The 16721-nt window shown below is 46.0% G+C and overlaps 2 protein-coding genes across 4 annotated transcripts in view; one reads left to right on the top strand and one right to left on the bottom strand.

Moving 5' to 3' along the window:
* The window catches only part of RNLS (renalase, FAD dependent amine oxidase), a 220014-nt gene extending 209023 nt beyond the window's left edge, over positions 1–10991 (bottom strand). The window contains exons 1-3 of the mRNA XM_070752275.1: positions 10786–10991; positions 9951–10056; positions 735–877 (exon numbers count right to left, since the gene is read on the bottom strand). Coding sequence (XP_070608376.1) covers positions 735–877; positions 9951–10056; positions 10786–10909 — 373 coding nt within the window. The 5' untranslated portion in view covers positions 10910–10991. The remainder of the gene's footprint in view (positions 1–734; positions 878–9950; positions 10057–10785) is intronic.
* A 24-nt stretch (positions 10992–11015) lies between these two features.
* The window catches only part of LOC139167617 (lipase member K-like), a 37926-nt gene continuing 32220 nt past the window's right edge, over positions 11016–16721 (top strand). For 2 of the 3 annotated variants that reach the window (XM_070752271.1, XM_070752270.1), the window contains exon 1: positions 11016–11522. The gene's annotated coding sequence lies outside the window, so the exon portion shown is untranslated. The remainder of the gene's footprint in view (positions 11523–16721) is intronic. The other variant, XM_070752273.1, reaches the window with a different exon arrangement.

The following is a 16721-nucleotide window of genomic DNA, read 5'->3' as shown; positions in this document are numbered from 1 at the left end:
AATCAGAATCCTTGGCTGGAGACCTATAGGTGTTTAAGGGCCTGGCTCTGCAGGATGGAGGGGAAGGATGAGGGTGCACATTGAGAGTCATGAATTTGGCATCAATGGCTTGAGACAACACAGCATGGATTGAAATTCAGGAGGAAGGTTAGGCAGGATAGAGAAAGATCTGTATCAACCCTGTGGGCCTGGACTGAGTCTGTTGGACCTAAACCCCAGAGGTCTGGCTGGGGCCTGTTTAGGTTAGGCTCATCTAGTGAAAGAACTTGGTCACTTGGGGGGGGGCAGGGGGCAGATCAGGTAGGTCTGTGGGCCCAGGAAAGCTGACATGCACTTGGGCCTGAACTCTCAGGCGTTTGGCTGACTGTTCATGGATTTTTTGAAGTGCTTTATCATGCCTTTTCTTAGCTCTAGTGGGCCTAGTTATATTAGGGGTCACTAAAGAGGAAGAGGCCTGGGGAATTGGATCTATTTCCTCCCCAGAAGACCTAGGTTCTGGAGGTCTTTTCCCAGAAGTGTTTTTCTTGTAGATTCTAGATACCATGGCCTGGTTTACGAGGGCCGAACAACGTTTTGATCTGGATTACGAGGGCTGAAGGTTTTGACCACTCTGTTACAACTTCCATTTTGACTTTTTAATATTGGCCTGGGTAGATGCTCATCCTCCCCCCAAGCATTTTCAGCGAATTTTATTATTCAAAAAGAGAAAAATCAATAATACAACTGAAGCTCACCTGCCTTATTTAAGTAATGTTTAACAATGGTTGAACTTCCTTGGGGTGCTACAAAGTTATCTACGCCTTCCTTCACCACCATTCCTTTTACTGGGACAGTCAATGGTTTCAGGACTCCATGAGACAATAAATCTTCATAAAAGCTACAAAGAGAGTTAATCTGTTAACCACTTAATCTATTGACTGCTGTTGTACAGATATTATACTTGTTTATTTTAAAATTATTTTAAAACTTCTTTAGGATCAAAATCAGAGTTATAGATGAGGACTCTCCAAACTTGGCAACTTTAAGATTGGTGGATTTCAATTTCATGCTGGCTGGGAATTCTGAGAGTTGAAGTTTAGCAGTTTTAAAGTTGCCAAGTTTGGAGGCCCCTGTTTTGGCTCATTGTTCCAACTATTTTTAATTATGGCTTGTTTTTGAAATTCGCCCCTTAATTAAATTACATACACCAATTCATACAACATCCCACAACATGGGAGACATAGAATGCAAAAAAGATCTTAGCACCAACTACAACACTAGGCAAAATGAAATCCTTATATTTGTTGAATTTGATTCAGATGCCAAATGTTATCCAGATGAATACAAAAATAAAGTAAATAAAGTAAAAGTGAATAAAGAAGAAATTATTACATGTTTCAGGGCTAACTATATTAAATGACCATATTTAATTCAAATCAAGTCACGTTTCATTTTTATCATGGCTGTATCTTCCTTTGAGGTCTTGATAGCAAAATGCTATGCCATTTTATAATCTATCTACAGAAATTACAGCCTTGGAACCACTAAACAAATGTGTTATATCAGCAACTAGACAGCAGATCATCTGTGCTACAAAAGTAAAATTTGGCTTCTTTTTTTATAAGGAACATAGAAGATTGACGGCAGAAAAAGACCTCATGGTCCATCTAGTCTGCCCTTAAACTATTTCCTGTATTTTATCTTAGGATGGATATATGTTTATCTCAGGTATGTTTAAACTCAGTTACTGTGGATTTACCAACCTCGACTGCTGGATGTTTGTTCCAAGGATCTACTACACTTTCAGTAAAATAATACAGTGATCCCCCGAGTTTCGTGATCTCGATCTTTGCGAAACGCTATATCGCGATTTTTCCACCCGATGACGTCACTCCCTTCCTTTCTCATCTTTCTTTCTCTCTCTCTTTCTCTATCTTGCTTCTTCCTCTCTCACACTCTCTTCCTCCCTCTCTCATCTCTTTCTTTCCTTCTCTCTCTTTCTCTATCTCTCCCCCTCTTGCTGGCGGGCGGGCGAGCGGGGGCATCAGCGAGGAGCCGGGGTTTCCCCTTTGCGTGGGCGGCGGGGAAACCCCGATCTTCGTCTGCTCGCTGCTGCTTCAGCAGCAGCGAGCAGACGAAGATCAGGGTTTCCCCGCCGCCCACGCAAAGGGGAAAGCCCGATTCGGCTCCTCGCTGCTGCCGCGGCCGCCCAGCATCTTATCTGCTCGGCGGCAGCAGCGAGGAGCCGAATCGGGGTTTCCCCGCCGCCCACGCAAAGGGGAAAGCCCGATTCGGCTCCTCGCTGCTGCCGCGGCCGCCCAGCATCTGATCTGCTCGGCGGCAGAAGCGAGGAGCCGAATCGGGGTTTCCCCGCCGCCCACGCAACGGGGAAACCCCATCTTCGGCTCCTCGCTGCTGCCGCGCTGCAGAGCAGATCAGCTGTTGGGCGGCCGAAGGAACCTTCCCTGGGTCTTCCCCGCCGCCCACACGCAAACTCCACCATCTGCGCATCTGCGGCCATGGAAAAAGGGGCGCACATGCGCAGATGGTGTTTTTACTTCCGCACCACTACATCCCGAAAAATCGATTATTGCGAGGGGTCTTGGAACGGAACCCTCGCGATAATCGGGGGATCACTGTATTTTATTTATTTATTTATTAGATTTGTATGCCGCTCCTCTCAGAATACTTGGAGCGGCTCACAACAATAAAACACAATACAAATCCAATGATTAAAAACAATTTACCGTATATACTCGAGTATAAGCCGAGTTTTTCAGCCCCAAAAATGGGCTGAAAAACCCGACCTCGGCTTATACTCGAGTCACCACAAGAGGGCACCAAATCACCACAAGAGGGCGCCCAGCCAGAAAGCTAAACGGGGAGGACGGCGACGGCATGAACTCTCTCCAGGCTTTAGAAGCCTCCAGCCGGAGAGAGAAGCAGATTTAAGGAGGAGAAGGAGGAGGAGGGCAGCTCTTTCCTTTCCTCCTCCTCCCCCCCCCCTGTAGGCTATTTTGGCTCTCCTTGCCTCATTTCCCTGTTGCGTCCCAAGTGGATCTCTTTAGCAAATCTGCTTCCCTGCACAGCACATGGGGCAATAAAGGGAGGCGGAGGAGAGAGCCAGCAAGCTAAAGGGTGGGAGGGACCGGGACGGCATGAACTCTCTCCAGGCTTTAGAAGCCTCCAGCCGGAGAGAGAAGCAGATTTGTTAAAGAGATCCACTTGGTAGGGAAGGAGGAGGGCAGCTCTTTCCTTTCCTCCTCCCACGCAGCTGTGGGCTATTCTGGCTCTCCACCTCCTCCTTTCCCTGTTGCGGTCCCAAGTGGATCTCTTTAGTAAATCTGCTTCCCTGCACAACACATGGGGCAATAAAGGGAGACGAGGAGGAGGGAGGATCAGGAGTGGGAGATCAAGCCAACGAGCCAGCCAGCAAGCTAAAGAGGGGGGGGGGGGGAGGGAAACAGCATGAACTCTCTCCAGGCTTCTAAAAACTCAAGTTTAAAGAGCCCTGGGTTAGGGTTAGAAATGCAAGAGTCTTCAAACCTGGAAAAATTAGGGCTTGTGGATTTCAACTTCTACTCCTGAAGTAGCATGGCTGGTGCAGGAATTCTGGGAGTTGAACTCCACTAGTCTTAAAACAGTCAAGTTTAAAGACCCCTGGGTTAGGGTTAGAAATGCAAGTCTTCAAACCTGGAAAGATTAAGGCTTGTGGACTTCAACTCCCACTCCTGAGGTAGCATGGCTGGTGCAGGAATTCTGGGAGTTGAAGTCCACTAGTCTTAAAACTGTCAAGTTTAAAGACCCCTGGGTTAGGTTTAGAAATAGGTTTTAGCTTGGTTGCTGATTGAGCTACTTTTTTTACTTTTTACTTTATTGTTATTACCAGATTGCTTTCATTTACCCTCTTTTAAATTTACAGAGCTAATTTTGGTTTTCTTTAAAATAAATATTCTAAAACATTTAATCTACTGATGTCTCAATTAATGTAATTTTATTGGTTTCCATTTTTATAAGTTACCAGTAGCCACTGCATTTTCTAACCTCGGCTTATACTCGGGTCAATAAGTTTTCCCAGGTTTTTGTGGCAAAAACTGGTGCCTCGGCTTATACTCGGGTCGGCTTATACTCGAGTATATACGGTAAACCCTTAATATAAAAACAATCATACATCCCAGACATACTGTTCTGTCGGGCTCTCTGGTAGAATCCTCCCAAAAATTCACAGGTACACAAATAAAACAAGCCTTAAGATTAACTGGAATAAAATTTTCATATTACCTTCAAACCTTACATCCAGTTTTAAGATCTGATATACTAGAGCAGTGATAGCGAACCTTTTTTTCCTCAGGTGTCAAAAGCACGGGTGCGTGTGCTATCATGCATTTGCGAGTGCCCACACCCATAATTCAATGCCTGGGGACGGCACAAATGTCCTCCCCCGCCCCTCCCAGAGGCCCTCTGGAGGCCTAAAACAGCCCATTTCCCAACCTATGGTGGGCCCAGTAGGGCCATTTTTTTGCCCTCCCCAGCCTCCAGAAGCTTCTCTGGAGCCCGAGAGGCCAAAAATGCCCTCCCCCATTCCCCCGGAAGCCGAAAATGTCTTCCCAGAGCCTCTGGGCGAGCCAAAAATCAGCTGGCCAGCACATACATTGAGCTAGGATAACGGCTCGCGTGCCAGCAGATATGGCTCTGCGTGCCACCTGTGGCAGCCGTGCCATAGGTTCACCATCATTGTACTAGAATCTGGACTCTTGGTACTAAAGATGGAAGGAAACCTTGAAAGAATATGAAGGATATTCATTTAAACCTCAGAAGCCAACATGTCGACAAGAGTCTGTAGAATTTTCTGCTGGGGCAGGGGGTTGGACTAGAAGGTCTCCAAAGTCCCTTCTAACTCTGTTGGTCTAAAAGGGTATCTCTTTTGAAATATTTGTACAACCTTAGTAAGCAATTGCATTTATATGGGCATAGATAACTATCTCCTGACACCCAGAAATTCTCTATTTCAAATCACATAATGCAGATACTTATTTAGAGTGATCAGCACCCAGCGTTCATTATGAAACAGGGATTTCATTTCTTCCTTTCTCATAGCACTACAAAGACCTCAATCTAAAAAGGTTGACATTTTGGTCCCAAAAATGTACACAGCAGCATGTTTTCCAATACACTATCTAATTAGTCTCCTATTTTAGCTTTCATCTACAGAAATAATTTAATTTGCAAGCAACATTATTCTTTCCATTGGAGTTTTATATCTGGAGACCCAAATGTAGTAATTTTTTCTAAAAGCAACACTTCAATGTTTGGGCTCATAGAGATTATAGTAAAGCTATAGTAGAAAAGATTTTGGCCTTTATCTCGTCCTTAGTATTGCTTCTAGAAGCAAGTTTAGTGATTAATTTAGAAAAACGAGTCTTAGAACTTGGCAGATTTTAAAATTTGTGGACTTCCACTCTCAGGATTTCCTAGTCAGTTTGAATGGCTAAGGAATTCTGGGAGTTGGAAGTCCATGTCTTAAAGTAGCCAAGTTAGGAGATTCCTGGTTTAGAATACTAAAGAAAATAAGTTCTGGAAGTTCAAGAATAATTTTAATTGGTTTTGTTTTATATTAATGGATTACGTTTAAAGCAATTCAGCCTACGGGTAACCTATATTCAATAAGCTTGAGAAGTTGTAAGGCAGGAGTATCAAACTCAAAGCCCAGGGGCCGAATCTGGTCTACAGGCTGTTTAGATCTGGCGCATGGGGCTGCCCTGAAAACAGCAGAGGACTGGCCCTGTAGTGTCTCTGCCAGCAAAAATTACACGCCTCCCAGCTCCATTTTTGCTGACAGAGGGTTGAGAGCTCCAAAACAGAGTTTTGCTGGCAGAGTGCTCAAGCATCCACAGGTGCCCCCTGACATGAGTGACATCAAGTTGGCCATGCCTACCCTGGCCACAGGCCCCCAATCCTGATGTGGCCCTTAATGAACTCGAGTTTCATACCCCTGCTGTAAGGATCCCAAATTCTTCAACACAGATTAGTTTCACCAACTCTTGTCTTAGTAAGTAGCTATAGGCAACCAATTAAAAGTTTATACACCACTTTCAATTTTCCATAATGCCTAAAGTAACTAAATTTTATGGGAAATCTTAAAATAGGCACTACTTGCAACCATTCATTTAGTGACTAGTAGTCCTCAACATGCAACTATTCATTTAGTGACTATTTAAATTTATGCTGAATAAATGTGACTGGGATTAGTGAAGACTTGCACAAAGATTATGGTTTGTTGAATAAACTATTTCTGGATGGATTCACATAATGGACTAAATCCAAGTTAAATGTGTAATGTCTCAACTTACCATATTTATGGATGTTAAATGTGTTTAGGATTACCAGCTCAACAGAAAAAAAGATTTGCTGAACTACTACTGTGTTTTTTATAGTGCTACAATTTATTATTTTATTATTTGGATTTTTATGCCGCCCCTCTCCAAGGACTCAGAGCAGCTTACAACATATAAAATAACAATATATAACATCCTGAATCCAATTAATAACTAACAACCTAAAAACCCAAAGACCATAAAAACACTCCTACCCATTCAGTCCACTAACTCGCATAACTTTCGTTGGCCAGGGGGCAGAAGTCTAATAGCCCCAAGCTTGGCGACAAGAGTCTTGAGAAGGCAAGGAGGGTGGGGGCAGTACAAATCTCTGGAGGGAGCTGATTCCAGAGGGCCGGGGCCGCCACAGAGAAGGCTCTTCCCCTAGCAACATTGTCTAGTTGACAGGACCTGGAGAAGGCCAACTCTGCAGGACCTGACTGGTCGTTGGGACTCATGTGGCAGAAGGTAATCCCGTAAGTATTCTGGTCCAATGCCTTATAGGGCTTTATAGGTCATAACCAACACTTTGAATTGCATCCGGAAATCAACTGGCAGCCAATGCAATCCGTGGAGTTGGAGAGATATGTGCACATCTCGCAGCAAGCTCACAACTGCTCGTGCAGCTGTGTTCTGCACAATTTGCAGTTCCTGAACATTCTTCAGAGGTAGCCTCATGTGGAAAGCATTGCAGTAGTTGAACATTGAGGTGGGCATGAGTGACTGAGAGTAGAGACTCCCTGTTCAGAAAGGGCTGCAACTGGTTCACCAGGCGAACCTGGGCAAACGCCCCCCTTGCCACAGCCAAAAAATGATGGTCCAGTGTCAGCTGTGGATCGAGGAGGATGCCAAAGTTGCGGACCCTCTCTGAGGGGGTCAAAAGTCCCGTCCCCCCAGGTAATGGATGGACAGATGGAGGTGTCCTTGGGAGGCAGAACCCACAGCCACTCCATCTTGTCGGGATTGAGTTTGAACCTGTTAGTACCCATCCAGACCCTACCAGCCTCCAGACACCGGCACATCACTTCCACTGCTTCACTGAGTGGAAGTGGAGTATAGATGTATAGCTGAGTATCATCAGCATACTGATGACAATTCACTCTTTGCCCAGCAGCTTCATGTAGATATTAAACAGCAGAGGGGAGAGGACCGACCCTTGAGGAACTCTACAAGGGAGGGACCTAGGAGTCGACCTCTGACCCCCCAAAAAACACTGACTGCAACTGACCAGAGGTAGGAGGAGAACCACCGTAAGATAGTGCCTCCCACTCCCAACCCCTCCAGTCAGTGCAGAAGGATACCATGGTCAATGGTAGCGAAAGCAGCTGAGCGGTCAAAGAGCACCAGGATAGAAGATAAATCCCTATTCCCAGGCCCGCCAGAGATCATCCATCAGTGAAACCAAAGCAGTTGAGTTGCAATACATTTTTACCATGTCCTCATTCATAAAACTTGGAGTGAAACCAAGTCTGTGCACAGACAGTTATCATTCCTACTGTGAACATTTGATGGGGGGGGGGGGTACTTGAATGCCAACTAACAGACTGATTGTCTGTAGAGATTCTCAGACATTCAGATCATATTTGTCCCAAAGGTGATTTTTCAGGAGGCAACTCTTCTTTTTTTTCTTTCAAGACATTTTATGGAGCTATCCCTAAAAGGCATTCGGAGACTTCAACTGGTCCAGAATACAACCGCACGAGCTATTGTGAGTGTACCTAGGTACACCTACATCACACCAACTGTCTGCGAGCTGCACTGGCTCCCAATCAGTTTGCAGACACAATTCAAAATGTTGATTATCACCTATAAAGCCCTACATGGCTTAAGGTTATCACCTATAAAACCTTACATGTCTTAAGGCCAGATTATCTTCGGGACCATCTTCTACCGCACAACTCCCAGCGACCAATAATGGCCCACAGAGTTGGCCTTCTCCGGGTCCCATCAACCAAACAATGTGGCTGGCAGGGCAACGGGGAAGGGCTTTCTCTTTAGTGGCTCCAGCTCTCTGGAACCAGCTATCTCCAGAGATCTGTACCGTCCCCAACCTACTGACCTTCCGGAAACCTGTAAAGACCTGACTTTTCCGACAGGCCTGGGGCCATTGATTGAATGAGGTATCATCTAGATACCATGTGAGAGATATTTATGGTTTTATTAGGGGTTTTTAATTATTTTTAAAATTGTGCCTTTTATATGTTGTTCTTTTGTTGTAAGCTGCCCAAAGTCTTTAGGGAGTTGGGCAATATATATATATATATATATATATATATATATAGATATAGATATAGATATAGATATAGATAGATATAGATACACATACATACATACATACATACATACATACATACATACATACATACATATATTTTCGTAGATTTTCACAGGTATATGTATGTAGATTGTTCTGAGTTCGGGTTTTGCCCCGTGTAATATTTTGAGTGTCTATGCGACGTTTCGGTGAAATCACATTCACCATCATCAGGCTGAAGTTATAAGCTTCGTGCTGCTGTAAATATTTAAGGGGCTCCTACCTTCGCCGCACGCTTTACTCTGGGACTGGAGGACCGCGCTGCCAAAGGCTCCGTCGGGGCTTTGAGTCCTGCCTCGCGAGGGCCAGAGGGCCCGCCTTTTTCGTTGGTGAGGCAGGCAGCCGGCAAGAGAGGGCCGGTACTGCGCATGTGCGACGGCGGGCAAAACCGGGCCCCCCTCATGGCCGGGCCCAGTACACCACTCCCAGTAGTACCGCCCTATCGGCCGCCCTGTGTGTGTGTCACATGTCATATATATATATATATATATATATATATATATATATATATATATATATATATAAATAATACACACACACAATTTATTTATTGTATTTATATGCTGCTCACTCCAAAAGGACTCTGAGTGGCTAAAACTGTGTATGTGTGTGTGTATGAGATTTTTTGTCGAGTCACCCTGGTATATGGGAGGGCCATACTGGCTATCTGATGAAGGCAAATAAGCCCGAAATAGATCTATTGTAGTCTACCTTCCTTTTCATTATCAACAAAAATATGTTACTTACACACACACACACAAAATTTCATTTCTCATCCAAGAAGCTTCTTCAGGTCTGACTGGATGGTGGGGAATGGAAGGATGGAAAGACACTATTCTGCAGAACTGAAGCAACTTCTTGGAGGATAAGCAGAACATCTTCAAAGTAAAAACAAGAAAGCCCAGTTGCTCCTTGAAAAAAAAACAACCAAACCCCCACATTATGTTATTATGTACAATCAGCTCTCAAGTTAAATCCAAGTCCCAATAGCTCTGTGGATAAGGCCAGAGCAAGAATTATTAATCTGTCATCCCTGTTGCTTTATTCTGCTTTCCCCCTCTATTTTTCAGCCTGGACTTCATTCCTCGGACTACCTAGTGGTCCCCCCTCCAAAGCGCAACCTGCTCACCTTTCTTCAGGTCATTTTAGGGCTGCCCAATCCCTGATCCCAAGTACCAACTACCTACCACCTGTTGCTACAACAGCATCGACTCCAGTCCCCAACCTTTTCCTTATCCTTTCCAAGCCAAAGAGCTCCCGGTCCGTCCCCCCCTTTCGCTCACCTCTGATGCGCCTTCGCATAGTCGGGCGTCCGCGTGATGTATTGGCCGCCCAGATCAGCCGTGCATTTCGGATCCCGAGCGCTACGTTGCGTCGACAGTCTTCCCCCTTGAAAAGTCACGTGCAGTGGAGACAAGAAAGATGTTTAGCGCGCGCTGCCGCCAGTCGACCTATCAGCTTCTCCGGAGGGGCAAACCTGAGCCTTAGTAACAGAGAAACACCCCCACTCCACCGCACACTCTACCAATCGCAGCGCAGCACGGGTTGCGCGCGGGCGCTCCGGAGCAAACACTGAGGCAATTACAAAGCCGCAAATCTTAAAAAATCGTGAATCTCTCACCGAGATTTGCATTGGCTGGGGGTGGGGTGCGTGTTTCGGGTTAGGGGGACGATAACGTGCGCCGAGTTACGGCTATTAGCCATCTCGAGAGTTTAGCTTCTCGCTATTAAAAATCCCTTAGCAACAGATTAAAACCAGGCGTTCTCTATTGGAATCCCACCCGAGCCTTGGGTGTTTTGGGCGGGAAAACTCGCTCTTTGCAGGCTGCCAGGAAAATGAGCTTCAGTGGGGGAAAAAAGAAAAATGGGGTGGGGGTTGTCAGGTGTGTACTTCGGAAGTGTTTCTTAGCTATGGTATAGGATCGCGTTTCCTTCCAGAGCAATCCCGAAATGGAGGCCGACGATCATCTATTGCTAGCGGGTTGGGGGAGGGGGGAAGAAGTCTGGCTGTTTTTAATTTCCCTCAGGCGCGGGTTTTGCCGCTGTTATAACCCTCCCGGATCCCCGCGATTCGCCGCCTTGCCTTTTCCCACACAGTAGAGTCTGCGCCCAACTCACCTGCGCCCTGCGCCTTATCCCAAACCACGACGCGCAGGAGGCGTTGGGAAAACTCGGCGCGCAAAAGTGCAGCGCACAGGCTACCTGTCAGCCCGGCTCCCACGATCAGAACCCGCGCTGCCATGGCCGGACTGTCAGACAAAGGAGGCGGGCCGGGCCGGGCCAGCCTACCAGATCCGCCTCCTTCTCCTCCTTTTCCTGGAGTTTATGCAATTCAGAAACTGAGCACGCTTTACGCCGCCGCGGTTGCCTCCGCAAGCCGAGAGGTAGCCATCAGGAATCTTGATTTAGCTCAGTCCCGCAGAAAAGGGCGAAAAAAATCCACTAAAAAGAGGGGTGGGGAGGCGGAGGGGTCAACTTGACCTTGAAAAGGGACTCTTCTCCCGGCTTTGAAAAACCTTCCCAGCTAAGCCACTTTGGGCGGTCGCGTTCCTTCTGGTAAACTTTTTAATTCTGGAAAATGGAAATCTACAGGAAGATTGAAATGGCTTGATCCGCTTCTCTACTCGAGTTGTGCGTGGGGCTGGACTAGAAGACTTCCAAGGTCCCTTCCAGCTCATTCTATTATTTCTATGAGGGTAGCCCATAAAGTAATGCACCACATTTTTTTTCTTCAACAATTATTTATTGAACACAATGAAACTTACCCACAAGAAAGAATGATGTTTCTTCTACACTCCCTGTTTCTCTAGTAATCTCCATCCTGTTCTATGGCCTTCCTGCAGCAAGACACAAGGGTAGGTATGCCCTGTGGGTACCACTCCTTGTTCTGGTCATGAAGCCATTTCTGCACTGTGAATCACCTCTTCCTCATCCTCAAAATGTCTTCTGTGACTATCCATACTTCTGATTCTCCATAAACTGTATACAAATGTTTGTGAATGTTCCCAGTAGTTTCTTTCTCCACAGTGAGAAATTCAATGGCAACACTCTGCTTGTAACGTACGTCACTTACAGAGGCCATTTTGAGACACTGCTGTAGCTACGCTAGCTGAAGAAACACAAAATTTACACAAGCAATACTGGCAATTACAATAATGTACATCTAAAGTTTTGCATTGTACCATTACTTTAGGCTGAGGGGAAAAAATGTGGTGCATTGCTTTCTGGGCAACCCTCGTATTTCTATATTTATTTTATTCTGCTCTGCTCTACTCTACTTCACCCCACATCATGCCTTTCTCAGTGGATGTTTATGTGGGGTGAGACTTAGATGGTTCTGATTATTCAGAATTAAAATATCTCCATCCTTTTAGTAGGTGAGATAGGGTATCTGAAATGGTATAAGGCCATGATGAACCTGTGGTATAATTACATTTAATAACAGAATATATTCTGTATAGTTTACAAGTTCTCAAAAATCTCATGATCAACATAATTTTACATTAGTTTATAGTAATGGAAAGTAAAATTATCACTTGCTTTATACAAAGCAATTTGAGTGAAAATAAAACTCACATATATAGGGGAAATAACCACTAGAGGGAGGCATTGTTCTTCGCAATAGACTTCTCCATTACCCACCATGTCTTGATTTTTAGCTTTTCTATCCCATTTTTCTAATATTAATTGTTTACTAGTACTTTTAAAAACCATTTCATTATATTGTAAGTCACCCAGAATCACTCAGTGAAATGGGAGGCATAGAAATTCCATTAACAAGTTAATTGAAGGAATGACAATGGCAATATTTTATAAATAAAAACAAAAATGCTGGAGTAGAAAATAATTTTGGATAAGATAAAAGGAAAGGAAAGAAGACATCAACCAATGACAAGATGGATGGACTACAACAGGCATGACTCCCCTTGACAGACTGAAGGACCAGATGGGGATAAATTGTCCTGGAGAAAATCTATGTGATTGAAAGATTTGACAGTAACTTAATACACAATCAATGAAACAACTTCAGAATGTCTTACAATTTCAGAGTATCTGACCATGTTGAAGCCAAGTGTGTAAGTAGCTCTAAGGTTATGTTTGCAGGTATGAATAGTACATACATTGTTGTTAATACATAGGCAACTTTCTCCACAACCTTTGCATGGTTTACATGTTTTCATTATATACTCAGATCTTATGAAGGCTTGTTTTAATCCTTTTAATTCTAATTATTTAATTCTAATTACTGTATTTTTCGGTGTATAAGATGCACCAATGTATAAGACACACCTAGATTTCAGAGGAGGAAACTGAACCAAATGGTGTAGTATTATACTGTTTAATAAAATACCAGTGTAGCAGAATACTTTTTACAACCATGTATACTTTTTAAAACCATGTACACTTTTTACAAACTTCAAACTTGACAGCTTCAAGCAGTGTTCCCTCTAATTTTTTTTTGGGGTGGGCGGAAAAGTATAGTGTCTGAGCGGCAGTCCCTTCGGGACTGGGCGGCACAGAAATAATAAATAAATAAATAAACAAACAAACAAAAAACCCACCCTGTTTTGCCTCAGAGAATTTCAAAATAAAATACTGTACTGTGTGTCTATAACAGTGAGCTCATAATAGGGCAACTCTATCAATATCAAAATGCCACTTACATAGTTGAGCTAGTTTCAAACTAGATTTTGATTTTCTTTCTCTCTTCCTTACTCCCATTCTTTTTCTTTTCTTTTCCTCCTCTCTTTTTTCTATCTGTTTCTCTCTCTTCCTCTCTTCCTCTCTCTCTCCTTCCCTCTCGGCTTCTGGGCAGGTTTGGAAAACTCTGAGTTGATGATGATTTTTAAGTGAGCGATTGCTCACTGCTCAGCTTAGAGGGAATTATGGCTTCAAGACTTGTGGACTTCAAATCCCAGAATTCCTCCACCAGTCATGCTAGCTCAGAAATGGGAGTTGAAGTCCACAAGCCTTAAACTTGACAGGTTTGAAGATCCTTGCACTCCTAACCTCTAACTTGGGGTCTTCCAACTTGCAGCTTTAGACCTGTGGACTTCAACTCCCAGAATTCCTCCATCTGTCATGCCAGACTCAGCTCTCCTCCTGGTTCTCCCCCCCCCCTCCACCCACCCATCCCACAGTTCAGATTCACACCCACTTCTGCTCTAGCTGGACTTAGAGCTGGCATAGCTCTGCAACTGCATGACAGCTCCACGCTCTGAAGACATAGCAGCCGCGAGCAGGGCCACCATCAGGAATTTTGGGGGCCCATACAGCCTAAGTGTCTGCCCCCCCCCGCCATTTTAAAACTATTTTAAGTCGCCAAGCCACTCCATCCCCCGGGGATCATTTCCCGCTTCACGCCAAGCGAGGCGGTCCCATAGGCCCGTGTTTCCCAACCTTGTCAACTTGAAGATATCTGGACTTTAACTCCCAGAATTCCCCAGCCAGCGAATGCTGGCTGGGAAATTCTGGGAGTTGAAGTCCAGATATCTTCAAGTTGACAAGGTTGGGAAGCACTGCCATAGGCTATTTCAGGAACTGGGTTAAGCTGATTGTGTGGACTCGTCCAGGAGAAAGAAAGAAGTGGGAGTGACAAGGGAAAGAAAGATCCTCCTGGCATCGGTCAGGCGGAGCGAGGCTTATTTACGGCTCCTTGGCACTTCTCCCTTCTTGTTGACAAAAAAACCATGTGCTTTCTAGCGAGGGGAGAGGGGAGGGGGATCCCACACCCGGCAGCCACCGGCGAGGAGCTGGAAAGGACGAGGGGAGAGAAAAAGCAGGGTACCAGCAGTCAGGCAGGTGTCTTGAGGGGGCACTCCCATCTAGAAGGAAGGGAAGAAAGGCGAGGGCGAGCTAGGAAGGAAGGAAGGAAGGGTAAAAGGGGCGAGCAAGAGAGGAATGGGTGAATGAATGGACGGAGGGTGGGAAGGAAGGAAGGAAGGAAAGAGGGAAGGGACAGGAACAGAGGAAGGGTGCAAAGGAAGCAAGGAAAGGTGAAAGGGGAGAGTAAGAGGAAGGAGTGAAAGAAGGGAGGAAGGAGAAGGAAAGCAAGAAATGGAGGGAGGGAAGGCAGGAAAGAAAGGGGGAAGGGACAGGAACAGAGGAAGGAAGCAAGGAAACTTATGAAAGGGGAGAGTAAGAGAGGAAGGACTGAAGGGAGGGAGGGAAGAAGGTAGGAAGGAGAAAGAAAAGAAGAAATAGAGGAAGGGAAGGTAAAAGAGAGAAAAATAGCAAGAAAGAAAGCAAGAGAGAGAATGAAAGAGAAATAAAAAGAGAGAGGGGGAATGAAAGAAATGGAAGGAGGGAAGGAAGGAGAGAAAGCAAGAGAAAGAAAAAAAGAATGAAAGAGCAAGAGAGAAAGAAAAAGAAAGGAACGAAAGAAAGAAGGAAAGAAAGAAGGAAAGAAAGAAAGAGAAAAGAAAGAAAGAGAATGAATGAGAAATAAAAATAGAGAGGGGGAATGAAAGAAATGGAAGGAGGGAAGGAATGAGAGAAAGCAAGAGAAAGAAAAAAAGAATGAAAGAGCAAGAGAGAAAGAGAAAGAAAGAAAAAGAAACGAAAGAAAGAAAGAGTGAAAAAGAACCCAGCCCTCACCAGCGCCAGCAGCAGGAAGGCGAGCGAGTAAGCTAGCGCCCGCCCAAAAGAAGCCATCGAAACCGCGGAAGTGCCGCCGGTGGATCTCCGGGCTGAACGAAGCGCCCTCCATCCTGGGAGACCCCGGTGCCTGGACGGCTTCCCTGCTCGAGGGGGGGGGGAGGCGAAACAGGCCTAAGGGAGTCCGAGGTGTCCCAAATAGTCACTCTGCCCCGACTGCCCCAGTTTCCAGAAGGGGAGAAACGGGGCTCCTCGGCTGCTTCAGACTTTCTGCCCAGCTGCAAACCGCTCCGCCACAATTTCCACCACCTGCCTTGGAGAGTCTGGACCAACAACTGCTCCTTCCTAGAGTGGCAGAACGAGACAGGCGCCCCTTCTTTCCTCCCGCTGGGCAGAGAGCTTTTCCCTGGGAAACCTCCGCAACCCTTCCGGGCTGAATGAAGCACCCTCCATCCCTGGAGGCCCCGGGGCCTGGACCGCTTTTCCCCTCATGTGGGGCCGAAAAAAGCCCAAGAGAGTCCGAGGGGGCCCAGACAGCCACTCCGCCCCCTGCCCGGTTTCCAGGAGGGGAATCCCCGAATCCCTGGCCCAGCACCTCCGGAGGCCGAAAGGCGCTGCTCTCTTACCCTCGCAATCCTTGGGGGACACACAAGGCTGGCGGAGAAGCCGGCCAGGCTCAGTCCTCTCCCAGCTTCCCCAGCTTCCCCAGCAGCGCGGTTTGGCTTCCTTAGGGCCAAGTCACCCCCGCGCTTTCTTCCACGGCTGCGATCGGGGCTCCCTGCCTGTCTGCCGGCCTCCCTGCCTTCTTTCCTCACGGGGGTGGGAAGAAGGTGCGGGCCGCGGTCAGAGAAGCTCCGCAGAGGCGAAGTTTGGCGAGGTGTCTCTGGCCCTTTTGCTTTCCTTGGCGCGCTTTTCCCCATCGCAATCTGGGTTGGGGAGTTTTTGGTGGGCGCTGCCCCCACCCATTTTCCAAATTCCCCGGGCCCGTGACGCCACTCCCAGTAATACCGCCCTATCGGCGGCCCTGGCCGCGAGTGGGAAGCCAAGCCCAGCTGAGGAAAATCTGATTAAGATTATGCACCTGGGATCGGCTGTAGTGTGAGTTGGGCTGGGGGCGGCTAGCTTTCCACCAGGTTCTTTTCTTTTAAAGAGAGAGAGAGAGAGAAAGGGGGTGGGCAAATAACCAGCTTCTCTAGAGAAAAATGTGTATCTCCAATCAATTGCAGTGTAATTCTGTCTTTCTGTCTTTAGGTTGCAATTGATGGGAGATACACATTTCTTTCTCCAGAGAAGCTTGTTATTCGCCCACCCCCTTTTCTCTCTCTCTCTCTTTAAAAGAAAAGAACCAAGTGGAAAGCTAGCCATCCCTATCTGAACTCACACCTCAGCCGATACCTTCCTCAGAGCTTCCTTCCATTGAAAGTAGAGCAATGGAAAAATCCCTGCAAAGATTTATG

This window comes from Erythrolamprus reginae, chromosome 5 (genome assembly GCF_031021105.1).
Source record: "Erythrolamprus reginae isolate rEryReg1 chromosome 5, rEryReg1.hap1, whole genome shotgun sequence".
Classification (NCBI taxonomy): Eukaryota; Metazoa; Chordata; class Lepidosauria; order Squamata; family Dipsadidae; genus Erythrolamprus; species Erythrolamprus reginae.
This window is presented reverse-complemented; position numbering and strand designations above follow the sequence as displayed.